The sequence below is a fragment of the Cygnus olor genome, chromosome 18 (assembly GCF_009769625.2).
Source record: "Cygnus olor isolate bCygOlo1 chromosome 18, bCygOlo1.pri.v2, whole genome shotgun sequence".
Lineage (NCBI taxonomy): Eukaryota > Metazoa > Chordata > Aves > Anseriformes > Anatidae > Cygnus > Cygnus olor.
The window spans coordinates 8240580-8252141 of record NC_049186.1 but is presented as its reverse complement, the minus strand read 5'-3'; the positions used below and the strand labels follow the sequence as shown (position 1 = coordinate 8252141).

The window sequence follows — 11562 nt, the reverse complement described above, 5'->3', positions numbered from 1 at the left end:
TTGAATGAGGTCCAACAAGAGCAGAATTGGGCCCAAACTGACCTTTATATAAAGTAAAACACAAAAAGTCTGCATGTTTACCTTAAAATCTGCTTAATAAATTACTACAATTCACAGTTTGAAAGTAGATCAGTTAGTGCTACACCAATCACTTTCTCTTATTTTAGATCATGTAACTTTTCAAAAAAAATAATAATAAACATAAAAAATCTGTTATTATTTGATCAACAAAATAGGAGGTTTTATGTAGCCTAGTCACAGAAAGCTTAATAACACTTTACCCTTCTATAGGATGACTGGTTTAAAGGCTAAATCTTGCCCAAGATGCTGTGATACAAAAAGGCTGAGGAAAATATTCTAGCGTGACTCTTACATCATCCCTAAAGCACAGTATGAGAGACAGTAAACTGGGTAAGAGCTCCGAGCTAGTAGCACCTACACAGCTTCCAAAAGTATATGGGGCCTGCTCCAAAGTCCAGTAAAATCAACAAGAAAATTAACAAAATCCTAGTGACTTTGCAAACACTTAGAAGAGATGCATGTAGTTTGTGTCTGCACAGAAGAGGGACAAACTACTGGCCAGAGCACATTTCCGGAGTATAACTCTTCAGCCCTTCTTGGGGAATGTTGCTCTTGGTTTTTGCAGAAAATATACTGGCCAACAGCTCTGCCTCACACGTCTGGGCATGATTTAGCCTTATGAATTCTCCTTCATGAAATCAGAAGATAAATTATATTTAAAAATAAAGCATTCTAGCTATTTAATGTTTTGCTGTAGTAGAAAAATCAGAGACCTACGTTGATGAAGTCTCTGTTGTCTGAAAATTCAAGGCCCCTTTTCTAAAAATACGTTTTGCTGATGGCAAAGTTCAACACCTCAGAGAAATTCAGAATAAGTTTCCAAGTTGTATACCATATTTTCAAATACACTATACCCTTGTTGTTAATAAGGCTGTATTGAAGTTTTACGTAACAGTCATGAGCCATGTGTTTGAACACCTTAAAATGAGTTGACCAGCAACTTAATGCATTTCTTTATACCATACGAAATGTAAAGATGCACCATCTCTTTCCAAAACACTCTAAACATAAATGCTCAAGATAAAATATTACGTCCTTTAGCACCCCCTTTAATGCCTGTATTTAAAATATGCATACTTCAGCAATGAAGTATTAATTTATAGATTTCTCTGTGTGCCCTTACTGTATAGAAAATCGAATTGTTTATTAATATCTAAAGGCAAAGCAAAAACACATGCAAGTATGGGAAATAAAGGCTTTTTAGCCACAGGTATAATCAAACTGTCCACAAGCAGTCTGCCTTTTTGTATACACAAAGAATTGTTAGTGTAAACCTTGCAGTTTACCTATATCTAGCTTCCTACCAGCAGAAACAGGAATGTTGCAGACTGCAGGAGATATAGGTCTACTGCTTTTTTGTAGGGTTATAATGTTTAAGCATTATGTTTTTTTCTGGCCAGTCAAGTCATGCCTAGAAATTAGGAGGGACTGGGTTCAACCTAGGCAAAGATAAACTGCCTGAAAAACACAGGACAAAAGTTCTGTACCAAGATGTAAGAATAAGAAAGATAGATATCCAGAAGTTTGCAAAACCTAAGTACCCACTTCACAGCTGAGCTTCAGCTGATGTAAGTGGGTACTGACTCAGTTGAATGAGCTGTTTGCTGACTCACAGAATTCTAGTACGCTCTGGGCTCTGAGCCTCAGTGTTTCCTGTGTCTGTGCAAGAATCCTCAGGGAGGGACCCTAGCTCCGGTTGGAGGAAGGATTCCTAGTGATTAAAGCAATGGTCTACGTTCTTAATTTTAATTTGATTCCTTACTTTGAGCCTTTACTCTAAGGTCTACTCAGAGCAGTCACTGAATCCTTCTGTGCCTCTTTGAAGTGGGGATAAAAGTGCTGAATTTCACAGGATTCTTCTGAATTGCTGTAGTTGCTTGTGAAACATGAGAGTGATCTTCCTAAGAGAACCACAGAAGTATTATGATTAGTATTATGACAGTGCTTGAAAGAAATCTCTTTCTACTATCTATTTATCTCTGGGTGTTCATTACTATTCTTTTAAGGAGCTGCTTTACGCTGACTCACTGAATTGGCAGGAATAGCAATTTAGAACAAAGACAAATCTGTATATAGATTTAAAGATATATATATCTTTCAAAAGATAACTCAGTGCTTTATAACCAAAAGTATTTCAAGTCAGAACTATCGTTTACTATTTTGACTGTTAAAGCTTTGGAAGAGCCTCAATAGGATCAAGGAAGTATGCCTCATTGACATCACGTAAACACCACTTCCATATAACAAGGTTAAAATCGAGATGGTGTAGACTGTGGCTGGCATTTGCACTCCTAGATTCAAATTCTGTCTTAGCGCTTGCATGTAGGCAAAATTATGATAAAGACAAGCCCTTTCTGCCAGCAAAAAATCCAGCTCTTTATTAGATACTTGACTACTTCTGGAAAAGCCCAGCACCAGGAGTAGATAACAGATTTTTACATCCTTATCTACCCAGCAGTGTGTACCAGTTCTTCTGCTGTAGATTTTACTACTCTTGCCCTCACTGTTTTTTGTTTTGTTTTGTTTTGTTGTTGGTGGTGGGTTTTTTTGTTTTGTTTTTTCCTGAAGAGCCAAAGCAAAGCAAGGTGGGTTTCATTTTAGGAACATCTTCTTTTATCTCTTCACTTTCTGCAAAAACATATGGCCTCAGTATATTGTTATTTTTATTCTTTAATAAACAGTTACATGGCAGTTTTGCTTAGAGGCTAAACAGGTTAGGGGAGCATGGGCTCGATGCTGTATACTAGAAAACAATGGAAATTATTTTGACTTCTGAATACAACATTGCTCTGGCTCTCCCTGGTAAAAAGCCCTCTGCTAATGAACGTAATCTAATGTAACAAGCTGTTGCTGCCTTCAGTGACAGTAAAACATCACTTTTGGTGCTATGGTTTGTGAGTTGGGTTTTTCCCGTGCAATTTCATGTGGCATAAAACGTACACAGTGTGTCCTTATAGCTGCAAGTTGGCACTGACACTTCTGCTCCCCCATCTTCTCACCCACAGGAATTTTCAGTATGGGTCCCATTCAAAGCCTGTGGAGGTGAACGGCAGTCTTTCCATCCTCACTGAGAATTGGACCAGGTAATGAATATTTTTGGTGCAAAAAGCTAACTTCCCTCTCCCCAAAAAAAGAGAATTTAAAAATGTAAATCTCTTATAGAAAGGTTTTGCCCTTATATCACTGCGAGGACTCTTCTTGGCTTCTGCATACTGACCAAGCATGAAATAGTGAATAACATTTATTTTTGAATTTATGGATTGAGTTCACAGGGATTTTAATAGCACTGGGGTTATGGAAGTGCTATTTTAATAAGGACCACAGATCATGGGCCCAAATCCTTACCTTCACCTCAAGGACTTGTAAACTCAACTATTTAACTCAAATCTCTTTATTGGAGGCCTTAGAATGTATCCACCTGGAGGCTGAAAAATTGAAAGGTAGAAGGCTGCACAAACATGGAGTGAGGGAATTTAACCAGCAGGAATGTGGCCTATAAAATTAAACTTCAAGAACTGTTTAAGAAAAATTAAAGCTTGTGCAACAGCTGGGGTTTCTCTCTACATTAGTTCATTTCTCAGTGACTCAAATGTTATGGTTCTCATTCATTTTTGAGATCATCTTCTGTAGTACTATAAGTCTTATTCTAGTTGCAAAGGACAAAATCGTGACTCACTGTGATCTGCCTTTAGACAAACATGGAGTGCTAGAACACCATCTTCTACCCTGCTTGTGATATTAATATTTATCAGTGGCACAAATGAAAAATCTTAGATTCAAACTGCACCCCAAATTTCCCTAACTGGAATTGCCAGAATATACCAATTTCAGACATAGAGATCAAATACCCCTGAATATGCACTGAATACTCAGGAACAAAAGTAGGTGCATTTCTTTCTAAAGGCTGCCTGAGAGTGCCTGCAACATAAAGAAATGTACTCCTGTGTGCTGGGCAGCAGAAAAGACCAACCTTCACTTTGATCTTACTTAGACCATGCATATTATTCATTCAGAGCTCAGCTTCATTCTGTCTGTTCTTGACCTCAAAGGTTGACTGCCTTTTAAGCCTTTAAAATAGCCTGCCACCTTTTTTGAAATCTAAGCTCCTGAAGGAAAAAAAAAAGAAAAAAAAGAAAAAAAAGAAAAAAAAATGCCCACACCTCAAACAGTGTGATAATTATTATATCAGGCTCTGGCAGCATTCAGAGATGGTGCATGCAATATCAGTGATAACTTTTGTATTTTCACTTCTCTGTAACTGGCTAGAAACTCTGGGATAATTATATTACTAGATCAGTTAGCACTTTAGTTACATGCAACCTATATATATTCAGGAGGGCTGAGAAATAGAAAAAAATATAGGAAATGGTGGAAAACACATTAATAGAATATTAGGACACAGTCCTAACATGAGGACACCAAGGATGTTACAGAGTCTGCTACATTGCAGTCAGAACCACTCATGCTTAAAATTTTGCATGCTTGGAGATAGGTGAAAATCAAGAGAACTGCAAAAACTGATTACTAGATTTGCATCCACGAAGTGTTCTGCTATGTGGTGACTGTTAGGACCCTACCTGCAAAACTGCCAATGCAAATAATAATTCTTGCATCGTGACAGATACCACTGTAAGACCAGATATCTGGTGATGAAGTCAAATGATTAGGATTCTTTAAAGTGACACAAGTTGCCATTTTCAGAAGCTGGATTTTTACAAGTGATTTTGAAAGCATGGCCCTATTTGTATGATGCTCACTATCTCCTTGTGGAGCAATGGCAAGCAATGTAGAAGTCTGGGGTTAAAGCGTGCTGCTGAATGCTTCTGAGACAGCAGAACCCAACTGATCATCTGGATCCATTTTCTGTTGCATAGCATTGTGCACATCCTTATGTTCTACAGACTGCATGCTCGCTCCCCAGGAATTGTCCTCTTCACTCAGAAGTGTTGTTTTATAAGGTTCCACATATATCCTATGGACATTCTGCCTCGATTCCTCATACTTGCCTTTTCCATCTTCTGGAAGGCTGGATGCATGAGGTAAGAAAGTGCTCCGAGATCCATCAATGGGAATCTGTAACTGCTCACTGGAGGTAGGTTCTTGAGATAAATCTGAAGATCTCATGAGATGCTGAGTATATACGCCTTCAGACAGAGAGGCAGACTGTGTCTCGCTGTGCACACGCAGCCAACGATGATGCCTGCTGAAGTAGTTGTAATGTTGATGTTTCCCTAGCTTTTTTTTCCCTAAAAAGCTCAATGGCTGCTTGGAGCTAGAGGACTTGTCTATGCTTTTTGATGTATTCCCTGACATTGTTAGATTGCTCATATACTCTGTGCAATGTTCAGCATTAATATCAAAGGCACTACACTCTGTCAGGCCTTCTTTCAATGTTAGGCAAGGCTTCATGTCATGGACTTGGAGAACATCAGGTGCACTACCACCCAGGCCACTGCCTGCCTGCTGGGATATGTCATGTGAGGACGAGTAAATCAAGTCTAATTCTCTGGGGCTTAATGCATCGCTGGAATCATAGTCACTGTCAGTTGGAAGGAATACTTCAGAGCAGCCTTCTTCATCTGAGCAGGGCTGGGAATCTGCAAGAAGAACTCATTAACACTAAGAAGACGAGCACAAGGGAAAAACTGCTTACCTGTCATTTATGTATTTTTTTCTTAATTCAGAATAATATCTACAGTCCTGAAAATATACATTTGTTTCCTCTGCAGAATTTTGTATGGGCCTAGGTGACAGAAAAGACTAGTCAGGGAGTTTTTACAGATGTGTTACAGAGGTGGTGGCAGAATTAAGAAAAGCAGAGAGGATTCATTTATTAACTAAACAGACGGAAGAATTTGAATTGGAATTGGAATTAAGTTCCGAAAGGATGTGTTTTCTTTTACCTTGCCTTCACCACATTTCATAGGGTTGGCTATTTGGGAGACAAAGAAAATCTAATCCAGGTTCTGGTTTTATTAAAGATGTTGGTTGAGTTACTGCGAATTGATACCTCTCTCTGTCTGTGAGTAGGGTGCAAGTGCATTTATATACCAGAAGCTTGAGGCAAGGCATGGAGGTAGATGAGCAAAACTACCTTTTTCCCTGTTGGCTTAATTATGTATGTTCAAGCCCAAAACCAGACACACACAATTCAAATGTGAATTTTGTTGAAAAAAACTCACACTGGCATTGAAATCTCTGCTGTCCTTTGGCTACTGAAAGACCAATAACATAATAAATAGTGGCATATGTGATAGAACAGATTGATGCTCCATAGCTGTGGATAGTTTGTAATAGATCCAAAGAAAAAGCCTGTAGATTTTATACAGTGCTGGCTATTCACTTTGACCTAGTATAAATTACAGTATAGTGCAACAATAAAGAATCAATCCCGTGCAGGGCAAGATAATGCTGTAGGTTACATGGTGCCAGAGCTAAGGATTATTCTGTGTTCATGATCTGTAATACAGGGAAAATTTAGCACAAGGTGCTGAGAAAGAACACCACCATGTAATGGAAAGAATCAAAGCACTATCATCTTTGGGTTTCTTTCTTTTTTTTTTTTTCTTTTTTTTAACCTAGTCTAATCAGAGTAGATTTATATTTTTTTCTTAACTGTAAGAAAGTGCCAATTTGAAAAAACAAAATAAAACAAATTATTATTACCAAAATGGTCATGGTTGTTGTATAATGCAGCATCTATTGCTTTTGTTTCTACTGTTTCATTTATTCATTGCTTATAGACAGCTCAGAAGAATAAGGGCTTACATTTTTATGCAAAGTCCTTCTTCTGTTAGCAAATTAGGTGCTACTGTTTAAGTTGTTTCATTTTTAGTCGCTGTGATCTATTTCTTTCATCAGTTTAATTTTCCAGCTGTTCAGAGAAGCAATAATGGCCAATGAAGTGGGTACTTATTTGTGTAATTTTGTGTTTGAAAGTGCTTGGCTAAAGCACTGAGAGCACTGAGGTATGTGAAAACGGCTGTTGAATCAAACTGGACTACTGGCACTAAAATTTGCTCTATCAAAACAAAGCAAGAGGAGCATAAGAATGAATTGCTCCAAAGCAGAGGAGTGGTCAAATCATGGAAAGAAAATGGCTATATTATCACAGAAACAGAAGGTGAGAAATGGATATTATGGAAAAGTTTAACTTAGATTCTGGACAAATTGTTAGAAACTATGATAAAGAACAGACAAATATGTGAATGATGATAAAGAATTTGTAGCTTTTGTTTAGTAATTTATATCTCACCAATCTAGTAAGGCTGTGAACATATGCACAGTGTAAGAAGCACTAGTATGTAGGCATCCTTACATATCTGAAGAGCTTTTTGAGAAGGTTCTTTACCAAAGATTCTTAAGAAATGAAGCTGTAATTGAGAAAGAGGGAAAGCCCCTTCCATATATTAATAGCAGATTGTTGGTGAAGACAACAAATGGAATAGGCAGCTTTCACTATGGATGGGCTTTACTAATTGTGGAGAAGTCAGTGACAGGACATTAAATGATCTGTAATAGTGAGATGATAAAGTTGGCTGATGATGAGCAATTATTCTGAGTAGCTGAAAGGAAAAAAAAAAAAGTAAAGGCTATAGAAGGATCTCAGGATAGTAAGTGGCAAATTGATTGTTAAAATAACCTTGGCAGGTATTGGAAAAAATTACTCCTTTTATAAAATGAAATTCAAGAACTGTTATAATTAAAAGTGAGTTCAAAAATTTTGCTTGATGAACAAACAAAATTCTCTTACCACTCACAGCTTTTCTCCTCTGGCTTCTAGCCTCAGGTGAGGGGGGCGGTGAAGGAAGACAATCTAGATGTGAAGAGGTTGAACTGATTTTCTTTTGAGAGTGTTCTGAAAGATTCACAAGCTTCTTTATTGGTAGGCCAGCTGCTGGCTGCTTGTATCTGGCATACTGCAGTGCTTCTGTGATCCATCTCATTTCCCTCCAGATATCATCAATTTGCTTTTGAGGAAAAAAGAAATGATGAAAAACTACAATTAAGTCTGTATATTAATTTTGTGTAAGTGTGTAGTTTCAAGTGCCTAAGTAGGTGAGTAGTCACTGCCAACAGACAGCAGACAAGCAGGCTCCCTGACAGGAGACTTCTGATTTTAGATGGTCTGAACTGCCTTTGGTTAGGTGCTTTTTCTCGTTCAGCACTGCAAGGTCTGCCTAGGACCAGACTTTTAAATTAGGTACCTCAACTAAGAACTTGGAGATAGGACGGATGAATCTAGGCCTAAGCTCTGACACAGAAAAAAATAATTGTCTTTTGATGGAGCATAAAGTTTGACTAATTTTGTAGCACACTTGAAAGTCAGTTTTGTTTTGTATTGGAATGAAATCAAGATGTCTCAAGGATTCTTGTGAACCCAGGATTATGTTCAAAAGCAGAATGCTCAGGTCAAACCCTGTTTTTGAACAGAAGAATATATGTGCATGTGTATATGCATGAAGGGTTGCAGCAAACCTGTGAGACAAACTGCACGTCTGCTCCCTTATCTTTTTAGCCTGTATGCATTTTAACAGTATAAATCTATACTAGGACAGTTCTAACTCATGCCTGTTGATGGCAATAAGAGACAAGTGCCTAAATCAATGTCAGGATACAGCGTTAAATATCTATACAAAGACGCTGTTTAATGTGCATCTTGTGAGTCTTCTGATAATGAAGACTTTAAATTTCTTCACGCAATTCAAGATCTTTGACGACTGAGTAAATGTTGCTGCAATCAGTGAATGAGATATAGCTGTGAATATAATATACATCTGCTGCGGTATCCTTTCTAGAGCTTCCCTTGTGCCTCTCTTCTTGCAGAAGCTTCTGCATCTAAAGCAGTGAGCCTTCATATTAATATTGCAGTGTTTAAAGGAAACTACCTTGCAGTTACACAACCTACATTCTGAAAGAATATAAAGGACAAACAGCCTTGGGTCAGTAAATGGGCAGGCAAAAGTGAGTGGTACTTTGTGCAGTGAGTATTATCAAAAGGGAAATAACTGAGGGATCAATGAAAAAAGGAGACTGTAAACTGATATATTCTAAGACCAGTTGTCCAGCACATCCTCTTAGCTGGAGATAATTTTTCACAAAAAGCATAATAATGTGGATTTCTTGCCAAAGGATACTGCAGATTAGCCAGAATAGCTAGGGTATTTCTTGCAGAGCCCTGTTGGAGATAGGATAACTGGATAGCTATTTTAACCTAGTATGTCCATTTTTATGTAGAGGTGAAATCCTGGCTCCAATGATGTCAGTGCAAGCCTTGCCAGTGAGTTAATTTGGGCTAAGAATGTATACTGATAAGAAAAGCAAATGCTTCATCCATAATCTGCTTTAATTTCAAGACTTCAGCATAGCTCCATGAATAAAATACAATTGTGTGTCCAGTTAGCAAACTTCTCACATATTTGATTTTGAGGATCTTATATTTTCTTTCTGTAATCCTCCTTCAACTCCAAACAAAATCATACTGCTTCCAGTTTATGAAAATGTAAATCTTGTTGGTTCTCTCCCTGATGCCACTCTGTAGTGCCTTACAGTACAATGAACCAGTCATTTTAATGAAGTGTAGTTCTTAAATAATTTAGGAACATTTGAAGCATTATGCCCTGTAAATTACATTTTAACTTCAATTTTAGTTTCAGTGATTGTAAATTTCTTGTGTTACTGACTAACATTCTGGTAAAGATACTGATTATCTTATCTGCTTATCTGCTGTTTTTTGTTGTTGTTGTTGTTGTTGTTTTTAACTTTTTAGTTGCCATCTGACTCCTTTTCAGAACTGCATTTATATAGACTCCCTTGCTCTTTACAATGTTTGGTCTGTGTAGTAACTTCAACACTGTCTTAGATCTAGGATCACAGAACTGCTCTCGCGGTTTTGTGGTCACCACTGAAGATTGCGGTATGTGGTAGGCTGAGATATTTTTGCCAATAGGTGGAATACAGCTGGTTTTCATTTGAGAGGAAACCTGACAAGGCTAATACACTGTCACAATAATTCAGCACAAAACACTGAAGTTTAAAATATTCTCCCATATTTTCCCAGCATATGTATGTGACTCAGACACTGGAGAAAAGGAACATAGAACTGCCTATGCAGTGTATATGTACATACATTTATTTTTGATGTGAAGAGTAAAAAGTTTGCAGATGCTCCTGCACGCTTGGGAGAAAACAGATTTTCTAAGTGTGAGAATAGGAAGATGAGAAGGATGGAGATAGTGGGGATGTGCAAGCAAAATGGTATATTTCTCTCTGCTCCCCTGCAGGTTTCCAACAGCTCTAAAGCAGATAAGACAAAGGGGATATGAATTCAGAAAAAGGAGGAACAGAGATATTATCATCTTGTTCATAATTATGGAGGGCCAAACATGTTATCAATAAGTGGTTGTCTTGGCCCCTATTTCAACAGAAGGTTGCTTGTATATTAAGAATATAGAGCTGTAAACTGATCTGCACCTCACTTGTAGAAAGACAGATAACTGGGGGACTGAGGCAATATTTCTGCACTGTGCTGTACAGATGTACGAACGCTTCCAGGGTTAGCTTGCCATCTTTAACACAGAGCTGCTTTCTTCCCTGTGATACTGTTGATAAAGATTGTTTCTACAACCTAAGATGAATTTTCATTTTTATTTTTTTTTAATTGGCAATTTATTGTGGTGAAAAATATCCTCAATCCCCTAAGACAGAGAAAAACTATTACCCAAATGAATGCCATGTACTAGCCAGGCACTAGCTTACCTTGCATTAGATGAGAGTGAGTTTTACAAGCAGACTGACACAGTTCTGTATAACAGTCTAGTATGACTGTCATTTGATTTTACCCGTAAAAATCCTTGTATAAAAGCAACAACTAAGAAAATCATGTTCTGGGCTTGAATTTCATAAAAGCAGAATTGCACTTTTGATACAACTGCTCTTTTTATGATGTCTGTAAATAATTCTCCATTTAGATTTCACATTACAGCCTTATGCAATTTTTAAGAAAGCCACCTTAAAATCTCATTGGAATAGTCAGAAACAGACTATTACCTGTATGTAGTCTATAACTTGCTGGTGTCTTTGTTTGGCTGCAGCGACTTCACTGTCTGAAATTGCTTCCCTTAGGGATTGCTGGGTTTTCAGAGAGTCCAGCTCTATGACAGCAGAAAGGCGGCAATACAGGCTTATAAATTTTTCCTTGTAACAGCAAAAATGAACTGTGAAAAGACCAAGTGCAAAGGAAACACTTATATTCTGGTTATGAAATATGAAATCCTTAGCTTTCAGAACACACGTTTTATTAAATGTAATTACTAACTCTCTGGATGGGTTACTTTAAGCTAGAAATAAATAACACAGGCTCTAACTCTCCTCTCATTTACACTGGACTTACTCTGTTACTTCATCGATTTCAAAAGAGTCATTTCTAATTTATATCTATGTGAAGGGATAATCAGGCTCTTAGTATGCAACTGCAGAGGC

The 11562-nt window shown here is 37.6% G+C and overlaps 1 protein-coding gene across 1 annotated transcript in view; it reads right to left on the bottom strand.

The window, feature by feature from the left end:
- Positions 1-2197: 2197 nt before the first annotated feature.
- ANKFN1 (ankyrin repeat and fibronectin type III domain containing 1) overlaps positions 2198-11562 on the bottom strand; it is a 104193-nt gene continuing 94828 nt past the window's right edge. The window contains exons 17-19 of the mRNA XM_040530641.1: positions 11131-11297; positions 7835-8051; positions 2198-5678 (exon numbers count right to left, since the gene is read on the bottom strand). Coding sequence (XP_040386575.1) covers positions 4882-5678; positions 7835-8051; positions 11131-11297 — 1181 coding nt within the window. The 3' untranslated portion in view covers positions 2198-4881. The remainder of the gene's footprint in view (positions 5679-7834; positions 8052-11130; positions 11298-11562) is intronic.